The sequence below is a fragment of the Aricia agestis genome, chromosome Z (genome assembly GCF_905147365.1).
Source record: "Aricia agestis chromosome Z, ilAriAges1.1, whole genome shotgun sequence".
NCBI lineage: Eukaryota > Metazoa > Arthropoda > Insecta > Lepidoptera > Lycaenidae > Aricia > Aricia agestis.
In genome coordinates this window covers 15,685,070-15,710,990 of record NC_056428.1, presented here as the reverse complement: position 1 = coordinate 15,710,990, position 25,921 = coordinate 15,685,070, and the positions used below count along the sequence as shown (strand labels likewise).

The following is a 25,921-nucleotide window of genomic DNA, read 5'->3' as shown; positions in this document are numbered from 1 at the left end:
GTAATTCAATTAACTTATTTAAGTTTCGTTTTCGATAGTTAAACTGAAGTATGTATGTACGGAAATACGATTCTGTCCCGACCAGCACTGACCACTGACCAGTTTAAGATGACCCGCTACCTGCATAGGAATCAACTTCCTCGAGTGTGCATAATATTATGATTGTTGATAAGTGACTATCTGGGAGCACGGCAGTGCTGCAGCCAAGCTTTTTAGCAAAAGCACGGCCGTACCATACTTTTCTCGAAGCGGTTCGCGGCTATTTCACACCCCCTTTATCTTTGATGTTAACAAAGCTAGGGATTTAGAATTTCGGTGACTAGGACCAAGTATTAAAACTAGCTTAACCTCCAAATTACATAACATTTCGATAAATAGTTTAATAGTTACGGATGATCAAAGTATCTACATTTTGTCACTCACTGACTGACAGATCATCAAAATTCTAAGGTACTTCTAGCATACTTAGAACCTTGAAATTTGGCAACAAGGTAGGTCGTTATCCACAATGGAAGGAAAAAATATGAAACTGGCCAAGTGCGAGTCGGACTGGCGTACATAGGGTTCCGTACCGTAAATTTGTATGGGAGCCTCCCTTAAATCACAAGTTTATGTACTTTTTATTACTTATTATTAAAGTTGAAATACAATTAAGTATTTTCCTAAATTTTCAAAAACCTTACTTTTATCATTATGGATATAGAGCAAAAAAGGGCAAAAAAACGTATTTGTTGTTTGAGACCCCCCATTAATCATTTATTTTATTTTGACTATTAGCTTATATAGCGATTACAAAAGTACATAATTTGTAAAAAATTAAAATATCTAGCTATTGCGGTTCCCGAGATCTAGCCTCGTGACACACGGACGGACGACAGACAGACAGCGAAGTCTAGACTCATTAGGAATAAGCTCCTGTTTTCATGCTTTGGACAAGGAAACCTAAAAACTGAAAAGTATAATCTATAATCTATATATTAATACGTGAGCCAAAAACTTTGTATGCCTTTTGACGAAAAATGGGGAAACGTAGTTGAATGAAATTTTGCACAGTTATAGTTTATATGGTGAAGGAGTGCATCGAGCTAATATTATTTTGAAATTATGCTTTTATCATTACATTTTTTTAACAAATAAAACATTATACACACTACAACACACACACTAGGAAAATGACAGATCTTTGAGTGACAAGCCTATACATATGAATACTCTTTTATTTATGGTTGAAGTCTGTTGACAAGAAGGTGACAAATTGAAAATGGATTATAGGTTTTTTTATTGAATCTTAGATACTATTAGAGTTTAGACAATGCTTACACGGCCAGTCTGAAGTCAGCTGTGTCCCAGAGACAAGATTTGAAAAATATATGATAAAGTCCTAATGTCGTTGAACTAAGGTCGAATTTCGACCATTGGGCGATCTCTAGTATAACTTTATTAAATAAAATAAAATATTTTTATGTTTGTGGCTTTGCAAGAATATTAAAAATTAGTTTCGACTTCATAATAATCATTTTACGAACAAAAGGAAAATAGGGTTAACAAAGTTAACAATGAAACTATGATAATTAAATTCGATTATTAACAAAAAATTAAAACCGACTTCCAAGGTAAAAACAAAAGTAATATTCTTAAAAATAATCTAAAAAGAATCAAATAATTACTATTCCTTATTATAGTGCCGTCTTCAGACTTCGCCTAATATTATATATATATATATATATATATATATATATATATATATATATATATATATATATATATATATATACATATATATATATATATATATATATATATATATATATATATATAAATGGGCACTAGAGAAATAATCAGCGACTGATTGGATTTATTGGGTACCATCGTCCACATGCGTCGTTACATACTAAAAAACACTTTACGCTTGCCGTTTGTGTAAGTATGAACTACCGCAAATATGAAGTTTTATGTTTGTTTTTCTTGTGCTCATTGCCGTGCCACTATAATAATTATAAAATAAAGAAAACTATTGATAAATTCACTTAATGTTGATTTAAATTACAAAATAAGTTGAAGGTTTGGCTTAAGAATGTGATCTGAAAACTTTTTACTATATATATATTGCATGGCTATGCAATATTTTGCTTGGCTCCTTTTTACATTTAATGTTTTGGTGGGATTACTTTAAAAAACAAACACCATGACAACTCGTCTTAAAAGGCGCAATTTCATTACTTTCGTATAAGTGACACTATTGACTATACACAGAGAGGCATAGTACAAAAGCATATTTTAAAAAAACTCTTTCTTTACTTTAGTATAGTGTTCTGCAAACTTTGTGTTATAGCCTATAACACAAAAAGTTTGCAGAACACTATACTAAACTTACTATACTAAACTATACTAAATGTGTACTTACTTAGATATACCTATAACTTATAGGTATATCTAAGTAAGTACACCACATACTTATCAGGATGTACTAAGTTGCCAATTGCCATGCGCTAAGTTTCCTTTCCTTTCGTCGATCGTCCGATTACCGCTTACCAAATGTTGCCATTTTTTGGTTCTTATAAAGTATGGATATGTACCTGTACGATGATATTTTTTAAGGCCACGGTACATATTTTGCGGAACATTGCTTTAGTATTTGGTCAGAGGTAATGACTAATGAGTAATGAATGATCATCTTTCAGAGCAAAGCCCCACCTATGCGTAAAGAGTCCCAGGAGAACTTCAGCTCACCGGAGAGTGTGGTCTCCGATGAGGGTAGAAGAGGCTACCGACGAGAGAAGAGCTTCAAAGACGATCGACGTGACGACGAGTTCGGTCAGCGCGGTGGCAGCTTCCGTAGTAGGTGAGTATTTCCGCCATAAATCGCGTTATCCTTTGTTATGTTACATCAATGTGTGTAAAGCCTGTGGTATGGCTTAATTATTTTGGAAGTTAAAGTAATAAACTCGTATCATATTTTTTTTATTGATGCCTCTAAAATACCGTTTTTTCAAAAGTACGAAGATTGAGTAAGTACAGAAATAGTTGAGGTTTAGGCGAAGGCTGAAGACGGCACTATAATGAGGAATAAAAATTATTTGATTTTTTTAAATTATTTTTACGAATATTACTTTGTTTTTACCTTGGAAGTCGGTTTTAATTTTTTGTTAAAAAATAATAATGTATGTAAGCCGTACCTAAGCTGTAGCAAATCCACACATAATAATATATCAAATGAATGGGCTTGAAAAGCTGAAAAGATGAAAAAATGTTACTCACTGACTTGTTTCCAAAACCACTTTATATTCAGTGTTTCTGTATTGCAAGAGATGAACGACGTCTGTTAAGATGTAAAGATTATAATATCGGTCTTTTACCATAATACCAGTCTTTTTATAGAATTGAGCTGAAGAGAGTAAAACTTATAAAGAAAAAACATATCTGACGTTTCTGACAATAAATGACCATAAATGACGGTCAAAATGAATAAATGACCATAAATGACGAATCTGACCGTCTGTCAGATATAACGTGACGGTCAATTTACAATTCTAGGCTCAGCACAATTAGTGAATATGAACACCACACCACAGCCTAGGTATTATCAGAGTAGACAGAATGATAGAGTATACCGACTTAGAACTGATGTTGAAATTTTTAAATTTGACGTATTATGACGAAAATCGTCGCTAGGGTTAAATTGTTATCTACGAAATTAAAACTATGACATATTCGGTGGACGTGTTCCTCTTTGGTCGTGTTGTTGTTTGTGTTTTGGCACATGCGATTAAAATTGTCAGAATCCAATTTTGAAATCTTTATTTTAAATATTTAAAAATAAACTAGATGTCCCGCGCGGCTTCGCCCGCGTAAATTAGGAATTTTACGGAAACCGTACATTTTCCCATAAAAAATAGCTTATGCCCCTACTCCCTTCACGTGGTCTACTCTATATCTGTGCCAAATATTGCCATAAAAATTGCTCTAGTAGTTCGTGAGATAAACCCTTTGTAATATTTCCCCCGTTTTCCCCACATTTTCCTGAGTTTCTTCGGTCGAATTAGTCTTAGCGTGAATTATCACGCTAAGATAGAGATATAGCCTATAGCCTTACTCGATAAATGAGCTATCTAACACTTAAATAAGTTTTTAAATCGGACCTGTAGTTCCTGAGATTAGCGCGTTCAAGCAAACATACTCTTCAGGTTTATAATAATATTGGGACGATCCATAGTATAATATGGTAGTGATGATGATGATGAATGTAATTTGCATAGTAGCATATGCTTTCCGTTCTTAATACAACGCCAAAACTCCCAAACTTGTATCTATAAAGAATCAGGAGTTCTCTCAGCACCTTCCGAACCACGGTATACCAGGTATACCTCGGTGCAAAATCTTACTTGTTGGTAGCATATGCTTAGAATACTTCTCACGAAACCGAAGTCACCACATGTTTTCCTATTAATATTGAGGAGTTCCCTCATTACTTATGGATCCTTCATCAGATCACCACTTTTGTGAATATAATACTAAATTGAGATGATACCCTATATACCAAAAGAAAAATTTTGAAAATCGGTTAACAAATGGCGGAGTAAGCGCCATCCGTCGAATCTGATGTAAAACATTCCAAAATCAAAAACTCCTTACAAATAAAAATTAATTAAAAAAACATCTGAATTCACAAAATTATTTATACACACTTCAAAACTCTTTAAAAAATAATTACATTTAATATTTTAATCAGCACATGAATTGAATAACAAAATTTTTTTCAAATTAATCGTAGCACCATCTGTCAGGACAAACTAAAATTGAAATAGAATAATATTGAATGCGATGATAGCGCCGTCCGCCGGATCTAATGTAAAACATTCCAAAATCAACAACTCCTTATAAATAAGAAATTAATTGAAAAAACATTTTCCAGTAGACCAAACTGTAAATCTAAACCATTCTCGAATCTCCACGAACACACACAAAAAATTTCATCAAAATTGGTCCAGTCGTTTAGGAGGAGTTCAGTCACATACACACGCACACAAGAAATATATATATTAAGATTATATCAGCCAGCGCGAGGCACATTCCGCTTATAATCCTAGTGAAACCCGACGAATTTGACAGATATTGAAACCTGTCCGTCTCTTTGCAGTCGAACTACTGGTCCTTATGTCTATTGTGGTATTATCACTTCCGAATGACTCGCTACTCACTACAATTACTGAATATGAACACGACCTAGGCATTAATTCCGATTTCACTGATAATTCACTCTTAACTCGAATAGACTGAAAATTGTATTGTTATAAATTAATTGTCAGCCTTAGTAATACCGCATTTTTTATTATGGAATAAGGGGGCAAACGAGCAAACGGGTCACCTGATGGAAAGCAACTACCGTCGCCCATGGACACTCGCAACATCAGAAGAGCTGCAGGTGCGTTGCCGGCTTTTTAAGAGGCAGTACGCTCTTTTGAAGGTTTGCAGGTCGTATAGGTTCGGAAATACTGCTGGTGACAATTCGTCACCAGCAGTATCGATCGTCGCAATAAACACGTCACAAACTAAAACAGATATGAGTGATCCAACAACAAATGACATATTATCTTATTTCTAACTACCAAAGAATTCTTGCAACACTAGAAGAGCTGTGCTTCTAAAACTCCTATAATATTACAAACTTTCACGGGCAAAGTGCGATCGCTTATTATAAAGTGAACGGACTGCTTATTGCCTGGTTTATTTCATGAAAAAATCTATTTACCGTACAACATAGTACAAAAGCATTTAAATATTAGGTTGGGGAAAAAGTTTCTTCGCATTTTATATAAAAAATTCAAAAGGTTTTTAAATTTTTTGTGAAGTTAATTTACAATTGACTAAAGTATATAGGTGCCATTTTGTTCGATAACTTTTTGCCACCTTGTTGGTCGGGACATAATCCATTTGCTATAAAAATTTTGGGGCTTCTGGTGAAAAAACTGCGACAAGTGGTTTTAGCAGTCCTCTTGTGATGTCAACCTGACACTGCCTAAGAAATTCTGCAGCGGCCGAAACAGATGGAAAACTGAAGGTCAGGGCTATACATATAAACATAACACTTATAACACCTCCCAGCCAAACTAATGTAATTTTTGCTGAGTGGCTAAAGATGTGTGAGGTCTAGCGTTATCATGGTGAAAAACCACACCCCTTAGTGTTGATTAATTCCGGCCGCTTTCTCTCAACTTCTTGCTTTAATCTCATCAGTTGTTCGCAGTACAGTTCAGAATCGATGTTCCTGCCTGGCGGTAACAGCTCATAATGAATAATGCCCTTCCAATCCCACCACACACACAGCATCACCTTGTTGCGAGTTAACCCGGGTTTTGCCAAAGTCTGTGATGCCTGACCGGCCTTTGACCACGATTTTTATCGCACGTTCTTGTCGTACGTGATCCACTATTCATCACCTGTTACCAGCTTCTTCAAAAATGGTTCGGTTTCATTACGTCATAATAAAGAATCACAAATGAGTACACGGTTCATTAGGTTTCTTTCAGTGAGCTCATGAGGCACCCAAATATCGAGCTTTTTTGTGTACCCAGCTTTTTTCAAATGCGCTAAAACCTTTTTGTGGTCAATCCCCAGTTCTTCAGCTACATCGTAACTACTAATATGCCGATCTTGCTCCACTTTTTAAAAAATGGCATTAGTGTTGTCCGCAACAGGGCGACCAGAGCGACGTGCATCTTTGATATTAAAATTTCCGGATCGAAAACGCTTAAACCAAATTTGCGCTACTCTCATAGATACTGCATTAGCATTAGGTCCATATGTCATCACAATTTTTTTTCGTGGCTTGTGTTGCTTTTTTACCTTTAGGGTTCCGTAGCCAAATGGCAAAAAACGGAACCCTTATAGATTCGTCATGTCTGTCTGTCTGTCTGTCTGTCTGTCTGTCTGTCTGTCTGTCTGTCTGTCTGTCTGTCTGTCTGTCTGTCTGTCTGTCTGTCTGTCTGTCTGTCTGTCTGTCTGTCTGTCTGTCTGTCTGTCTGTCTGTCTGTCTGTCTGTCTGTCTGTCTGTCTGTCTGTCTGTCTGTCTGTCTGTCTGTCTGTCTGTCTGTCTGTCTGTCTGTCTGTCTGTCTGTCTGTCTGTCTGTCTGTCTGTCTGTCTGTCTGTCTGTCTGTCTGTCTGTCTGTCTGTCTGTCTGTCTGTCTGTCTGTCTGTCTGTCTGTCTGTCTGTCTGTCTGTCTGTCTGTCTGTCTGTCTGTCTGTCTGTCTGTCTGTCTGTCTGTCTGTCTGTCTGTCTGTCTGTCCGTCCGTCCGTCCGTCCGTCCGTCCGTCCGTCCGTCCGTCCGTCCGTCCGTCCGTCCGTCCGTCCGTCCGTCCGTCCGTCCGTCCGTCCGTCCGTCCGTCCGTCCGTCCGTCCGTCCGTCCGTCCGTCCGTCCGTCCGTCCGTCCGTCCGTCCGTCCGTCCGTCCGTCCGTCCGTCCGTCCGTCCGTCCGTCCGTCCGTCCGTCCGTCCGTCCGTCCGTCCGTCGGTCCGTCGGTCCGTCCGTCGGTCCGTCGGTTCGTCGGTCCGTCGGTCCGTCGGTCCGTCCGTCTGTCTGATAAATATATATATATATATATATATATATATATATATATATATATATATATATATATATATATATATATATATATATATATATATATATATATATATATATATATATATATATATATATATATATATATATATATATAATAATAACTTTTTATTTCGGATCACAATAAGAATCCATAGTGTTAGTAAATATAATTGAGACTTAAAAAACTATGTTAGTACATCACAATACTATCAAATAACAATAGTAACAATTTGTGTAATAGGAATGGTGAGGCATTGGAACTTTTTATGAGCCTATTTAACGTAAACCTCTATCCTCTATATCTATCTATATATGATGTACATTACTATAAAAACTACCAACGAAAATTGGTTCGAACGAGATCCAGCCAGTAGTTTTTTTTATACGTCATAAATGGTAAACCTTCATTTAACTTTCATTAAATCAACTGAAATATGAAAATAAATCAAAAACCTCTTAATTTCAACTCGAGGCGAGGCCGGTTTTTTTGTAATAAAATTTTAAAATGTATCGAATTTCTTTATTAGAATCACTCATTTTAACAATAAGAAAAACAAATGAAAGTCTCACATTTACCTAATTTGAATTTGGAATTGTCTTCATCAGCCAGATACAATTAAGTAGTATATTTTATGACAAGTTCAAACGTACTATAATGCGAAAAGACTTTTTCCCCAACCTATTAATTTTTATTTTATTGTACCACTTACACTTTTGTTAAATAAGTACATTTTTGTTAAGTGTTAACAATGATGTTTCCCTTGTAACTGGTTCTAAAAATAATTGTGTTAAATACACAGTACAGACACGCTGAAATACCTACTCTTTCACGAAATTCACATCGATATAATAACAGAGATAAATTACCTTAAAATTTTATAGTTCTGCTATACAATTCCTTGGGTAAAATACTTTTAAAAACTAAATTTTCATAGCTATAAGTCGACCTTGTACCTTATTATTGGTAAAAATGGAATCGTTATATGAACAACATGCACGTTATCTCTTTATCTCAAACTAGACGATCCGCGCGGCGTAAATTAGATATTTCACAGACAAATTAGTCCACAAAAAATAGCCTATGATTCTTCAGGTGGTCTACTTCTTATTATATGCCTATCTATATATATGCTGTCTAACACTGAAATAATTTAATAATTTTTCAAATCGGATACTGATTAATTAAACTACTTGAAACTAGATGGCCAAACTTTGAAAGATAATACATACGTAAATGCGTATAATTTTGCATAAGTTTATTGCAATAATCATACTTGAATACTGAAAACCGTTAAACACTAACCTAAACACATTTAATAGCTAAAACCGTGCTTATATAGCTTAACTATTATAATATTACTTATAGAACGCCATCTGTCGTCATCTAGGATAACTATTTTAAACGTAACAAATATCCAGGGCCGTATTTAGAATTAAATTATTTTATTAAGGCTGCAGTCTTGCAAAATTCACTCGCTGCGAATTATTTGTGTATTTTTTTTGACAAACTCACACTTGCATTAGTGTTAGTTTGTCAAAAAAATATATATACAAAGTTGCTCAATTATACGCAGCGAGTGAATTTTGTAAGACTGCAGCCTTAAGTATCGCAATGACAGTTTTTGTTTCACATTCGGTCGTGAACGCGTTTGGCATTTACTAAGTTTTTGTATGGGATTTGTACAGCGCCACCCAGCGATGCTCACAGGAGTGAGCCCAGCCCAGTGAGTAATCCCATACAAAATCTTAGTAAACGCCAAACGCGTTGACGATCGAATGTCAAACAAAAAACTCACACTCGGCACACTGTCCAAATAAATTACTACGATTGACAAAGTTTAATAACTTCATATTATGTTATATTCAGCAGTTTGGACCTGATGAGATAACAGACGGACAAATTTAAAATATTAGCATGGATGATGAGAGTTTTACATACTACATAATAATAAAATTATAAATGCGAAAGTATGTCTGTCGGTCTGTCTGTAACCTCTTCACGCCCAAACCACTGAACCGATTTTCCTGAAATTTGGTATGGAGATACTTATATTGAGTCCCGTTATCATTGTTATATTATTATTATTTATTTACGATAGTCAAATAACGAGATTCTTTTGTTTCTCATTTTAAAATTAAAATGTAGTTCAAATTTTATTTTTATTATTTATTATTTTCCTGTCACAGTCTGTCTGTAGTCTGTGAACAGCATTAAGACTGATACAAAAATGGAAAAAATATAAAAAAAATTTAGGGTTCATAGGGTACATAGGGTATATAGATACAACTGAAACAAAAAAAAATCATCTAACCTATGCGTGTGGGCTATCGACAGGGACATTGGGTCTATCGACAGGGACATTGAGGTTTCTTACATCATTTTTTTCTAACCTGAGTTTGCGAGAGAGAATCTTCCAAAGTGGTAAAATGTGTCCCCCGCCCCCTTTAATTTCTAAAGTAGCATGATAAGTCTAAAAAAAATATGATGTACAAATGTACATCATATTTTTTTAGACTTATCTACTTATTGCTGCTGTGGAACCCTTCATAGGCGAGTCTAACTCGCACTTGGCAGGTTTTTTTTTAAAATCTCCTCTGTATCTTCGCTACTATTGGTTTTAGCGTGATAATAATATATTATTATAGCCTTTATCCTTCCTCGATAAATGGGCAATCTGAAATAATTTTTCTAATCGGATCAGTAGTTCCTAATATTATAGCGTTCAAAAAAAACAAACTCTTCAGCTTTATAATATTAGTATAGACTAGATGTCCCGCGCGGCTTCGCCCGCGTAAATTAGGAATTTTACAGAAACCGTATATTTTCCCATTATTATTATTATTATAGATTTTTTTTAATTATCGCTTGACAACTCGAGTCTCGATCTAAAAGACTATGAAAAGGCTCATAATCATGGGACGATGCATGGTATAATATGGCTTTGATGATGATGATGAATATAATTTGCATAGTAGCATATTATGCTTTCCGTTCTTAAAATAACGCCGAAACACCCAAACTTGTATCTATAAAGAATCAGGAGTTCTCTCAGCACCTTCCGAACCACGGTATACCAGGTATACCTCGGTGCAAAATCTTACTTGTTGGTAGTATGTGCTTAGAATACTTCTCACGAAACCGAAGTCACCACATGTTTCCCTATAAATTTAGAGGAGTTCCCTCGATTACTTATGAATCCTTCATCAGATCACCACTTTTATGAATATAATACCAAATTGGGATGATATCCTACATACGAAAAGAAAATTTTTGAAAATCGGTTAACAAACGGCGGAGTAATCGTTGAACATAAAAAACGAACATAACACCTCCCCCATTTTGAAAGTCGGTTAAAATTGTAGCCGATGTGTTATTCTGATATATAAGAAATTAATGTAAAGTTTCATTGAAATTTGTTTTGCGTGAAAGAGTAACAAACATCCATACATCCAAACAAACTTTCGCCTTTATAATATTAGTAGGAAGTAGGATAGATACTCGATAGGTAAAATTAGGACTGAAAAATTTTTGACATCTGCCTAAGTCCCAAATCCCAGATTTGACAAATGTGGTCACTGGCGCGGGGGGGAATGGTGGCATTTTATAGGGGTTAGTAACCCCTTTCAAATGACACCTGATTTGTGTCTAGGAGGTGCATAGTTTTTTTAATACGTGTTTGAAGTTACGTGTGACGGAACGTTATTTTTTGTTAACGTGTCTTTAATATTAATTTTTCACTATAGTTACGTTTTGTTTTACGTGTAATTTGTTGTAAACTGTATTTAAGTGGCATAAATATAAGAACAGTATACAATTCTTAGGTAATTATAGCAATATATCACTCCGTGCTGGCCCAATACGACTTGGTTGGGTTAGGTTAGATGGCTAAGACCCAATTTCACGAACCTCTGTTTGTTAAATCCTAACAAGGCATTACTTAACGGACCTTGGAAAATTAAACGGACTGTGAAAATACTTATGTCCCACAGTAAAAATTTAACAGCGGATTAGTAAATGCAATGTTAAGTTAACAACGAGTGAATAACATTCAATTCGTTTGTTCTTGTTATAAGGCGACGAAATTGCAATGTACAAGTTTAATACGACATGTTGGATGCAATGTGTTATTTTCACCTTATTCGTATAATACGTTATCTGGTAGATAATGCGACCAAATTAAAATATCTCTGATCGCATACATTTGTTACACTACAATAGTTCTTTTTAATTTACCAGGTTAATAATAATTATGATCTGTCAAAGCTGAAAACATGAATCATGATACAAACTTTTATTTACTTATTTCGGTTTGGTAATTTTGATACAAGTCAGTGTATTTGCAATGTCAAGGAAAATCCGAGGGCTGAATTTTTGACGAAATGAAAATAAATAATTATGCATAACATGAAAAATAATAAATAATATGTACGGATGTGGCGAAGCATGGCGGAAACACTCAAAAGTCAAAACAGATTCTTTTATTGATATTGGATATTGTCACAATATTGTCATTGACAGTTTTTGTTACCGACTTCCAAAAAGAAGGAGGTTATACGTTCGGCTGTATGTTTCTTTTTTTTTGTATGTTCAACGATAACTCAGCCATTTGTGATCCGATTTTCAAAATTCTTTTTGTGTTGTGTAGGGTTTAACTCAAATTTGGTACCATATTCACAATAGTGATCTGATGATGGGATCCTGGAGGAATCGAGGGGACTCCTTGAAATTTGTATGGAAACATATAGTGATTTCAATTTTTTCTGAATCATTCGAGGTATATGCTACCAAAAAGTAAGATTTCGCACCAGGTTATACTCTGGATCCGAAGGTTCCCAACAGAACTTTTGAATCCTTATAGATACAGGTTCGGGGATTTCGGCGTTATTTAAACAACTGGAGGCATAAGCCAACACATAAATTTATTTGATCATCATCATCAAAATCATAATTATGCCATGGGTCATCACATTATGACCCAATTATTGATGCTTTTCGTGATATTTTTCATCGAAGCAGATGTTTCTGATGATTATTTCGCTGTTTGTGGACCGATGTTCAAAATTTTTATTTTGTGTTGTATAGGATGTAATCTTGATTTTGTATAATAATTATTACGATAGTGGTGAGCTGATAATGGGATCTATGAGCAATCGAAGGAAATCCTTGAAATTTATCAAAAGACTCATACTGCTTAAAATGTTGTTTCTAGTAACTAACTAACATATGTTACGAATAAAAGAAAGTTCATACGAAGGTGTCCCTTGGACCAAAGTCACTGAACAGAACTCCTGAACCTTTAAAAATAAAAGTTTTTAAATTGCAGCATCGCTTAGATAACTGCAAGCATTTACCACAATTTCGCTTACAGTAACATAATGTTAATAGTTAACATTCGTAGTGGTTATTTACGCATAAAGCCTTATCTTGTAGATAACTAAAAAGAGTGAAATTATTATTTTTAACAAAAAATTAAAACCGACTTCCAAGGTAAAAACAATAATAATATGAACTAAAAAGTATTAAATAAATCTTACTCTATAATAGTGCCTTGTTCAGAATTCGTCTAAATCTCAACTATTTCTGTACATTACAGTCTTCATTACTTTAATTTTTTGTTAAAAATAATAATTTTGACTATTATAACGGCCTGTTACATATTTAACGGACCTCCCCAGCAGGAATTAAAATTTAACACCGTGTTAGGCGATTTGACATGAGATTAGCGTATGTTGGAACGCTCGATAGCTCTAACAGGCCGTTAACTGATTTAACAAGCCATTATTTATTTAACACTAGCTGTTGCCCGCGACTTCATCCGCGTGGACTTGAGTTTATAGTACTTTATAGCGCGCGATGTCAACAAAATTGGTGTCAAAAGCTTTTATAAAAAAACCCTGGTACCCCTTAAATCAATACAGCTGTGCAGTGTGCACACAATAAGTATTTAATTTTTTTATATTAAACTTTATATTTTATGCCAAATTTTAAAGCTTATTTAGCCCTCCGATTACACAACTTTACCCATAAACTATTTATCATTGATAGATTTAAGGTTACGTCACTGCACAGATAAAGTACTGAGTTATTTAATACCGTAGAATAGATATAACAATCGAAAAAAATCGAAACTTAAATGTAAGATGATACCACGTCTTATAGGAAGACTTTTGAGCAAGCGTCAGCGCGATGTAGAAGACGCACGGCGCCATCTATTATGAATTGTTGGAACTAACTTAATTTGAACAAATTTACGCATTTTCACCCCCTTACAACCCTTTTTTCCAGTAAAAAAAGTAGCCTATGTCCTTTCTCAGGCTTTAGACTATCTGTATACAAAATTTCATTACCATCGGTTCGGTAGTTTTGGCGTTTGGCGTGAAAGCGAGACTGACAGACAGACAGACAGACAGAGATACTTTTGGCGTTTGGCGTGAAAGCGAGACTGACAGACAGACAGACAGACAAAGATACTTTCGCATTTATAATATTAGTATAGATTATGTGCACACTGCACAGCTGTTTTTGGGTATTTTGATTAATTAAGGGCCGCGCTACACCGGAATGGCAGCGGCGAGGCGAGCACTTTCAGCGCTGCCATTCCGGTGTAACGCGGCCCTAAGAGGGGTACCACTTACCAGGGTTTTAAAAAGTTTTTAAATTTGACACAAATTTTGTTAACACCGCGCGCTATAAACTAAAGTCCACGCGGACGAAGTCGCGGGCAACAGCTAGTTAGTTAATATTAACGTGTAGGTATAACAATCGAAAGAATCGTAAAACTTACCTCAACATGGTACCACGTCTTATAGAAATACGCATGAGCAAGCAATAGCGCGATCTAGGGGACTCTTGGCGCCATCTGTTTTGAGTTTTTTGGAACTAAGTTATTTTAACCAAATTTACGCATTTTCACCCCCTTACAACCCCTTTTTCCAGTTAAAAAGTAGCCTATGTCCTTTCTCAGGCTTTAGACTATCTGTGTACAAATTTCATTACTATCGGTTCAGTAGTTTTGGCGTGAAAGCGAGACAGACAGACAGACAGACAGAGATACTTTCGCATTTATAATATTAGTATAGATAATATTCTAACGTATTAAAAACTATAAACAAAAACATACTAACTAATAAGTATGATTAGTTCTATGTTACAATAAAGTAAAAAATAAAACGTCATCTGTTGAATCGTATTAGAACTAAAATGTTCATTCCATCGATATATTTCTGGATTTTTTATAATATTATACATAAAATATGTTTAAGATTTTTGAAATTTTATTTTAATACACATCCAAGACCCAGGAAAATTGAAAACTTTTTGTTCCGCCTGCGGGACTCGAACCCAGGACCCCCGGGATGAGCGCTGGCCACGCGCAATGCGAATTCATTTTCATCGAAATTTTCATGGAAATAAGATATTTTCCCACATCAAAATGTAGCCTATGTCCTTTCTCAGACTCTAGAATAACTGTATACAAAATTTCATTGCAATCGGTTCAGTAGTTTTGGCGTGAAAGCAAGACAGACAGACAGACAGACAGAGATACTTTCGCATTTATAATATTAGTATGGATTGCTTGATGAAACTGGGTCTAAGGCGGGAGCGTAGTGCAACGAAGCTCCCGCCTTAGCCATCGTGGTTATTTTTTTGTGAACCACCCAGTCGACTAATAATTGAAGCCAGTTGTTATAATATATGTAAGTATAAAAATATAGGGGGTGCAATTAAACATTTAGTTAGTTTGCCAGGGTGCAAATAAGTGCCTATAATATTTGTTAAACGCAAGGACGATAGGGCATTGCATTCCCGCAGATGCCCACAGCGTCGTAGCTGTATATTTACAATTTATGATATGGTTCTATATCATAAATTGTATTGAGTTTGCCCACACCCAAAAAAGAATAATTTTGTCGTAAGTCCACTAATTTGGTTGTTTTATTGAACATAACCTCAAAAACTTCGTGGTAACTACTGATTTCGTAACTGTAGGAAGGGGGTAGGGATGTCCCCCCTCACCGCCCCTCTCCTCTCCCCTACTCTCCCGCCCCCTCCCTATAATGCGTAATTCAAATGCAACTCCCGGCCGCGTAACAATTGAATATCTATTGTGTCTGTGATTCCCACGATCGAGGTATTAGAACTTAACTCATGGTCACCGTACTTTACAACTACGTTTTGAAACTACTTAATACTTATGATAGGTACTGTTGAATCTAGATATTCCATATCAACGCACCGTTTTGATGGAACGTTAGTTTTTATTGCCGGCAAAAACTATACCATGAGTCATGGGCCGCGCGCGCCGCCCGTGAACTTGGATAATATTCAGTTGCATCGTGATTGTCTATCATGTTTAAAGTTAGGTAAAACGCTTGAGAAATATTATTATTTGTTCAGCCGGTTGTGATTTTGGTTTTAGGGTTTGTGAGATGGTTGTAAAGTGATTTTGTGTTGTTTTTGTGAGAAGTGTTTGCGCACTCGAAAACAAATTGATTTTTTAGATGAAAAACAAGTGTTAAATATGAAATATAGTATTGATAAGTATTTGTGTTATTTATGGTTTGGATTTTGAGAGATAGCCCTAGGTGTGGAAGAATCATCATCACTTTTTAGTGCATATTAAGCTATGTAAGATAATAGGATGTATTTTATTGGGATAAATAGTAGGTAACATATGCGTAAATACGGAGGCGTATCTAGTATCTACTACCATACCAAACTTCAAAATTGATTTGTAGTTGTTTTTGCGTATAAGCGTAACAAACATCCATGCATCCTCACAAACTTACTCATTTAAAGTAGTAGGATTAGGTAATTATAGTGGTGGTCATAATATTATAATGTGGAAACTACAGATGTTTTGTTTGTAAACAGGGAATCGAAAGATGGCTTCGAAAGATCGGGAGCGGGCCGTCACAGCGACAAGAGACAGGACAGAGGCGATCGGTGAGTTAATACATGTTATTTACATTATATCCGAATAGACTACCCTCTAAAAGTCTGGATAATGACTATGTGCAATATAGTTGTGCTAATTCTGAGTATTCGTGATCTCCTCCGGAAATGCAAATCCTCTTTGGTTTTTTCAAAGCAATTCCTATTTCCTAGCGATGTAGGTTACTTACACCTTCTAATTTTTAGACTTTGGCCGCGCTTTTCGCATTTCTTGTATTTCTTCGAGGTTACGACTTACGGGGAGGCAGACTGACTGGGGCTGGATCAGCACTGTGTCAGTATAAACATCACCAGCGTCCAGAAACATGTCTCATCTACAGAAATGACATGTTATTGAACGAATCTAAAGTTTTTCTTTGGACTTTAATAGTAATGAACAAAAAAATAAGACAGGACCAATAAGTAATAATCCATGTTGCTGTCTCGTACGTTGAAATATTAATATTACTTGACAAAATATGTCATAACTCATAATACTAGAGATCGCCCAATGGTCTAAATTCGACCTTAGTGTCAACGACATTAGGACTACAGCTTTTTTGTAAAAAAAATATTGACTTTTATCATATTTTTATAATAACTCTTGCCTCTGGGACTCAGCTGATCTCAGACTGGCCCTGTAAGCATTGTCTAATAGTATCTCAGACTTCAACCATAAATAAAAGAGTATATATAATTCGTATGTACAGGCTTGTCACTCAAAAATTTGTCATTTCTCCTAGTGTGTGTGTTGTAGTGTGTGTAATATTTTATTTGTTAAAAAAATGTATGATAAAAGCATAATTTAAAAATAATATTAGCTCGATGCACTCCTTCACCATATAAAATATAACTGTGCACATTCACCTACGTTTCCCCATTTTTCGTCAAAAGGGATACAAAGTTTTTGGCTCACGTATTAATATATAGATAGATGGTGTGTATGTGTTGCTTGTAGAGAGATAACTGTGAAAGTAACAGCGCTGAAAGACGATTTTTTTCACTTTTGTATGGGCAAGGGCCCGAGCGTCACGAGCTTCCCCTGGATACAAAAGGGAAAAAAAATTGGTCTTTCAGCGCTGCTACTTTCACAGTGAACTCTCTACAAGGAACACGTACACACCCTAAAGTATTATCACCTATTTTTGTTACACCCTGTATAGATAGGTTGTGTCATATTTCGGTCTGTTAGCAACAAGGCACATGGTAATTAAGGTTTTTTTTTTAGGTTTTTAGGGTTCCGTAGTTAAATTGTATTAAATCCTCGTTATATTATGCACGCGGCAAACAATACATGTAACCAAAGTCTGCAATTAACGGTAACATACAACACGATATTGGAACGATGTCGACGACCTACATTCGACAACGAAAATTTGAATTGCGCTCGCATTAAAAAATCTTGTTTCCGAAACTGGTTGATATAGTTATTAAACTAGAAAAACCTCGTAACTGTGTTAAAATAACCGATATTATAAGGGAGGTTGGTTATATTATAGGAAACTAGATGTCCCGCGCGGCTTCGCCCGCGTAAATTAGGAATTTTACAGAAACCGTACATTTTCCCATAAAAAATATTTCCCCCGTTTTTCCCACATTTTCCTGAGTTTCTTCGGTCGTATTAGTCTTAGCATGATCATATAATATTAAGCCTACGTCTTACTCGATAAATGATCTATCTAACACTGAGATAAGTTTTTAAATCGGACCTGTAGTTCCTGAAATTGACGCGTTCAAGCAAACATACTCTTCAGGTTTATAATATTAGGTAGGTATAGATTTTTTTTAATTGTCACTTAACAAACTCGAGTCTCGATCTAAAAGACTATGAAATGGTATAATATTATGGTATTGATGATGATGATGATGATTAATGTAATTTGCATAGTAGCATATGCTTTCCGTTCTTAAAACAACGCCGAAACTCCCAAACTTGTATCTATAAAGAATCAGGAGTTCTCTCAGCACCTTCCGAACCACGGTATACCAGGTATATCTCGGTGCAAAATCATACTTGTTGGTAGCATATGCTTAGAATACTTCTCACGAAACCGAAGTCACCACATGTTTCCCTATAAGTTTTGAAGAGTTCCCTCGATTACTTATGGATCCTTCATCAGATCACCACTTTTGTAAATATAATACCAAATTGAGATGATACCCTATATACCAAAAGAAAAATTTTGAAAATCGGTTAACAAACGGCGGAGTAATCGTTGAATATAAGAAAACGAACATAACACCTCCTCCATTTTGAAAGTCGGTTAAAATTGTAGCCTATGTGTTAATCGGATGTATAAGCTATATTATTGTAAAGTTTCATTAAAATCCGTTCTATAGTTTTTGCGTGAAAGAGTAACAAACATCCATACATCCACACATCCACACATCCATACATCCACACATCCACACATCCATACATCCAAACAAACTTTCGATTAGTAGGATAAATACAAATTAAAACCGGCCATGTGCGAGTTGGACTCGCGCACGAATAATTAAGGCCTTGGTGAAAATTTCAAGTGTAAGTTTAAATATTTTTTTTTGTATTTGTTGTTATAGCGGCAACAGAAATACATAATCTGTAAAAATTTCAACTCTCTAGCTATTACCGTTCATGAGTTACAGCCTGGAGACAGACGGACAGACATCGAAGTCTCAGTAATAGGGTCCCGTTTTTACCCTTTGGATACGGAACCCTAAAAAGTATTCGGCGAAGTTTTCGTTCAAATTGCTTTGAACATAACAGCGGGGCTAAAATGGTAACATTTAGCAATTCCTCTCAATCAATTCAGCAAATGAATTGTCAAAACTGACAAACTGACAAAATATGTCAAAGCAGTACAAAAATACAGAAATGAATTGCAAGCAGAGTTGCATTTTGCGATTTTAGAAAACTGAATCATATTATGATTCATATCATGATTCTTCAAAGCGACCATTTTAGCCCCGCTGAGATGATGTTGTTAGCACTACTATAGTTTGTGAGCGTTCCTCAAAAAAATTGTACCATTTTTTAGAAAATATGATAAAATAAAAATGTTCAAATATTACCGATTTTTTTATTTTAAGATATGGGTAAATATCTACAACATTTGGAATAGGGGTTGTTTTCAGATATAAAATGTTAATAAATAGCAAAATCTATTATAGTTTGTGCGTTCTAAGATGATATGGGTGACAGTTTTCATGTTCCTCGCTACGGGTTTTTTACTAGAAAAGAAAAAAAAAAAACAAAATGTAATAAATTATATTCCATCTACAAAAACAAATGTTTCCTATAATTGTAAATGGATAAAAATGAAAAGATGCTAACTTATTAATAAAAATTATAAATATTAACTGTGAAATAGGAGTATAAAATTATTGTTACGAAAACTTTTGAAAAATGTTTTCTGCATGAAACGGAACATATGTCAATAGAGATTGACTCTGTTGAATCGAAATCAAATCGATAAAAAAGGGCGGCCATCTTAAATCGCCGGCACCACTGAAATGTCAGTACGAAATCGATAATTTCAATTGCAATTCCTTTACGAAGTGATTCGATATTTTTAAACTATCGATTAATTTTTGTTAGGTAACTTCCCTACTATTGTCGATTATAATGTGTCACGCATATCATCATAAAACGCACAAACTATAAAACAAACCCCGAGGTGCAGAAAATTTCCTATTTTGTTACCTTTACTAGATTACGCAAATTCAATGTAAAATTGTGTTATTAGAAATTTTATTTGATTAAATGGGATAGTAAAACTAAATTTAATTTGTTTTTAAAATATCTGTCTATTTTTAACAGTAAAATCTTAAAATATAGGCAGTAATGTTTCCTTTACGTTACTATTCGGCCACACCTCTTTCTCATCTTTACAATATTGAATCTATTTTATCTTTTTAAAATATTTTGTTTCAGATACTGATGTATCTGAAACAAAATATTTTTTGTCTAATCTTATTACATAATAATCAAAAATATCAATGTTGCTTAAAATTACATGCCAAAACAAGATGAGCAAACAATAGAATCTTTAAAAGTTTGGCAACTAAAACTAATACTCGTTTATGATTTGACTTACGAAATCAAAATTGAGAGCTTTAATGGATCTTAGGGAGAAATAATAATAATATTAGAGCTTACCTGCGTTTCTTGGGTAACAAAGACTGGAAATTTTCTGGACCACTACGCTAATAGATAACCTTCTGTTCGCGCACGTGGAACGTAAAAGAAATATCAAAACGAAAATAAGATGGATATCGAGCTTAACAATTTTGCCTATACTGAATCTATACTGAAACATATTTATACCAAAATTTTAAAAAATATGGTCACAAAAAAGGAATTTCAAGGAGGAACTTTTTCCGCGATACAATAAAAACATGATTTACTTATTAAATAAATTTGTTCTAATACGACCAAATATTCTTTTTAAATGATTTATGGTCTTGCAGCCTTAAATAAATACATAAGTTGTTTCAAAAATTTCCGCTAGTCCTTACAAATACAATCAATTGTTGGGGAAGGTATGATATTGGGACACTTCACTTTTCATACGACTAGATTAGACCGATTTTCAAAATATTTTTATAGTTAATAATTTATTAATATCTAATTTGTAAATGTTTTTTACTGAATTTATTTAACTTACTACGTATACAATTTAATAGAAACGGGTAATGGTCTATTTCATTTATAGAAAAACATATTTTAAAATGTGGGACAAAGATTTAGATAGAAAGTACACTTTTTTGAGAAATGCTCTGATGATATGCGTGACACATTATAATTGACAATAGTAGGGAAGTTACCTAACAAAAATTAATCGATAATTTAAAAATATCGAAATTCGATATTTGATTTGTATATATGTGATTCGATAATCGAATCACTTCGTAAAGGAATTGCAATCGAAATTATCGATTTCGTACTGACATTTCAGCGGTGCCGGCGATTTAAGATGGCCGCCCTTTTTTATCGATTTTTATATCGATTTGATTTCGATTCAACAGTGTCAAATGTCAATCTCTATTGACATAGGTTACGTTTCATGCATCTGACATTTTTGACATCTGACAAATCTTTTCTACTCTTATTTCACAGTTAATAATATAATTTTATATTAATAAGTTAGCATTTAGCAACTTTTCATTTTTATTAATTTATAATAATAGGGAACATTTGTTTTTATAGATGGAATATAGGTAATTTATTACATTTGTTTTTTTTTTGTTTTCTTGTAAAAAAATCTCGTAGCAAGGAATATGAGAACTGTCACCCATATCATCATAAAGCGCACAAACTATAATACGTTATAAATGTACATACATTGACCACACAAAAATTATCAAAAAACTAGTGGCACTACGGAACCCTATATTGCGCGTGGCCCGACACGCACTCGGCTGGTTTTTACCCTTAGGGTACGGAGCCCTAAAATGGATGTACATAAGTACATAGTTTGTAGATTAAAATCAAGGAGTTCACAAGAAAATCCCCGTAGGTAAAACTGCACCAAAAATTTTTTTTTTCATCTAACCTAAGCGTGTCATCTAATCTATGGATAGGTCTTCAAAAATCAAATTGAGGTTTTTATCATAATTTTTTTCTAACCTGAATAGTTTGCGAGAGTTGGCCGTTTTTATGTTTGTGTTTCAAGATGCCTGCCCCCTAAATTTTTGACCTTCGTCCCCATAACGTCGTCGAAATTATAGGACAATCGAACCTAGATTACTCTAAAAAAATAATAATAAATATTATGTTCAACAGACGCAAACCACGGGACAGCGCTTCGGGTGATGATTGGGAGGAGTCCGCAGCGCCCTCTGTGAGACAGAATAGAGACAACAGGTGAGTGAAAAGTACTTAGCTATCAAAACAACTGATCAAAGTTTTTTTTGTATTTTTGACAGGAGTTTTATCTGTTCAGCAGCGTTCTTGATTGGTTAATATTTTGACCATAGCTTATCAAAAGTAACAATGAATAGATAAACTACAGTAAAAAAACCTCAGAAACCGGCCATTTATCGCTGACAGGACCCCTTGAGGAGTCCGGGTGCCATCAAAAATATGAACGATTACAATATTTACATACTAAATTGTAATAGGGATGATGACAAGGTCAAATATTAGCGAATTTTGTTAATAAAATAAAGAAATCACGGTAAAAAAAAAGTGTTCCCAAAATTTCAGCTTGATAGCATTTATATTTTTTTGTTAAGCGCCATTCAAGTCGAATTTTTTTTCAATTAAATTTCTTAATATTTGTATATAATTCGATAACTTATGCAATTAAAAGCAACTTTTGTTATGGAACCACTTTCATAAACGCAATATTTAATATACCTGTCGAACAAAGTTGTCTCCCGATGCGTACAAACTACGAAAGACTGACGTCATACTTTCGTAGCACTTTGTATGGAGCGTTTCGGGCAGGTCTTTTTTATGAGATATTTGAATTGTCATATCTTGGTGAATTTTTAAGCTATCAGAGTCATTCTTTCATTTTTGAGTGCCTTTCAATTACCGATAAGAAAAAAAATAGTCATCATGCCTTTTGTGGTATGTAAATATTTTGCAGTGAATCTTTGTACAGGAACCTAGGTAATTACTATCTTAAGCTGAATAATAACTCAAATATTATGGTAAATATTCTCGTATAGAAAATGGTCTTGGTATTACATTTGTATAAGAATTTCGATGGCACCCCGACTCTTAATTTGGGGTAAAATGCCTCGTAGAGGCAGATGAAGGGAAATATTTTACACTCAAAAACAGCTTAGGGAAAACAAACAGGGATATAAAAAATGCGGGTGTTATTAAAAATGAAGGTTTTAGCTTTTGAAATACGCTAAAATTTTAAAAATTTTAGTTGGTAATTTTATAAGCTTTACAATGTTTCTTCAATGTAGTTATTGTACCTTAACTATATTAGGCGTTTATGAACAAGCGTATGTATGTAATTATTTAATCAAGAACTCGCATAAATAATGCAGTTTTAAAACAATTTCCTGTACAATTTTCCAATCGATTTGCTCACCTTTTTATATGGAACAGCTAAATAGTGTTTCGGTTTTACGCAAGCCGGTTTGTGTAATTGTTATAATTTTGTGTGTGCAGTGTTTTTAGTTTAATCGGTGTATTTAGCGCAGACTTATATTATTTTGTTTGAAATTGTAAGAATCAAGCAAATATTACTTGTTGATTGTCTGTAGGGGAAAAAAGTATTGTGGTGTAAGGGAAAAAAGTATTTTTATTGTTTTATACTATTTTGTTATTGTTATATATTTATTATATATTATGTTATAAGATTTAATACTTCTTAGTGTATTTTCAGGTGATATATTTAAGTAAACTATAAGTATTATATTATTGACAGAAAAAAGCCCAAAGACCAACCGGAGAAAGGTAAAAATTGGAAAAAGGATTTGGGCGGAGTCGGCAAACGGTTGAAACAGGCGGCCGAGGCTGCGCATGCGCACGCAAATTCGTCTCACGCGCACGCAAATGCGACGCAAACGAATGCGTCCGCGCCCGCAAATGCAAAGACCTCAGTGCAGGACCGACTCAAACGGTACAGATACACGCTTAAAGCACCTGTACATGTCTTGCACTCATTCCCTAGTCGTGTGCTAATATTGTATTTCTCTGAATCGCGCCTAATATATTACTACAAACTTGAGTCTTTTTTATTTTATTTATACAGTTTGTTTGACTATTTTTATTTTATGTGTAACATTCATATTGTATACTAATGTGTTTATATAATGTAATTATATTTTCTTTTATTTTCAGATTTAACTTTATTAACTTTTACCATAGTCAAATATACTAATTAGTAGCTTAGTTAGTCTAGCTGGCTCATAATAATAAAGAAGGTTAATTAAAAGCGTAGGAAGACTGATAATACTCACATTCTTGCATTAAAATGCACTTGTTCAAGAGCACTATTCTTTACACTGTGTTTCGCTTTCACCGCAAATGCTCTCGTGCTTCGATTGCATATCATGTCACGAATTCTTGGCTGTTAAGGATCTATTACACTAATACAAAATGCAGTATCCAATTAAACACATAGATGACGTAATTATTTGGACTTAGATTGAACGATAATGCAGATCATATTATTATCAGTGTATTTTTGTACCTAAAATGCAGTAAGTGAATAATTATTTATTAAATAATGATTAAGTTTATAATAAATGCAATCTTGTTAAATAATGATACTACAAAATTTATTCTCATACGCGCTATATATGGTCAAAAGTCTATATTTAAACCTTATAATTCAATGAGAGTGATCTGCAAGTATAAGTAAAAAAGGAGAATCTGGGTACAGTTTCGAGCAAACTGAAGCGGTAACAGCCGTCATAACGATAATATAATAATTCCAAATTCCGATTCGGTGATGCGGAACGTTTCTCGTTCGGTGAACTTCACATGAGTGAATTGTAATTTGTGACTAAGATTTGATTCACACTGATTTTTGGGGTTCCGTAGTCAACAAGGAACCCTTATAGTTTCGTTATGTCCGTCCGTCTGTCTGTTCGCGGTTTTGCTCAGAGACTATAGAACCTACAAAGCTGTAATTTGGCATGACTGCACATTGCACATGTAAATGATGCCGACAAAATGGTACATAAAATCTTTAAAAAAACTTTTTTTATGGTAAGCCGTAATAGTAAGTACCTCTCACATCACATCAAGCGGGGATGATTTTTTTTTCGCGTCCGTGATGGGTATCATGATGGGTATCGTTGGATAGGTTTTTTAAAAATATTATGAGTATTCAAAGATAATTTTCTGATTTAGGGATCCATTTGTGAAATATTAAGTATTAAACTGGAAAAAATCGTTAGAGTCCAGTGTCCCCTCCTTCTACCACTAGCTAAACGGTTGCTTCTGGAAATTTGAAAAAAATCACGGGAGTAGGAAATGGCTGAATTTAAAAGGAAAAGTATCACGGCTAAGAAGCCTTCATAAGCTATTGAGTAATAGTCGATCAACTAAAAAATGTGGTCGGCGAAGTATAAAGGAACTTTTCGTTCAAATTCCTTTGAAAGTAACTGAGATGATGTTGTTAGTAGTGTAGGATAGAAGTCGCGCGGCTGCCGCACTACTGGCGACTTAATGTGAAGGCTTCCTAAAACACGTTATAAATGTACCATCGAGGAAGTTGATCCCTATGCAATTGGCAGACGAACGTTATTTGGTCGAATATTATGTCAATTCAATGTTAATTGTGATCTGTCAGCTGGGTTTGACGTAACGCAACCAAACTACTTAGGTCCCCGATTTGCATAGGAATCAACTTCTCTGGTACATTCATTGCGCATACAAAAATTTTCAAAAAAACTAGCGCGAGCGGTACTACGGAACTTTGTATC

At 34.5% G+C, this 25,921-nt stretch overlaps 1 protein-coding gene across 4 annotated transcripts in view; it reads left to right on the top strand.

Annotated features, from left to right (window-relative positions):
• LOC121738970 (maternal protein tudor-like) overlaps positions 1–25,921 on the top strand; it is a 45,171-nt gene that overhangs the window by 5,519 nt on the left and 13,731 nt on the right. For 3 of the 4 annotated variants that reach the window (XM_042131265.1, XM_042131264.1, XM_042131263.1), the window contains exons 3-6: positions 2,682–2,842; positions 16,478–16,549; positions 22,305–22,385; positions 23,914–24,108. In XM_042131265.1, the coding sequence (XP_041987199.1) occupies positions 2,682–2,842; positions 16,478–16,549; positions 22,305–22,385; positions 23,914–24,108 (509 nt within the window). The remainder of the gene's footprint in view (positions 1–2,681; positions 2,843–16,477; positions 16,550–22,304; positions 22,386–23,913; positions 24,109–25,921) is intronic. The other variant, XM_042131266.1, reaches the window with a different exon arrangement.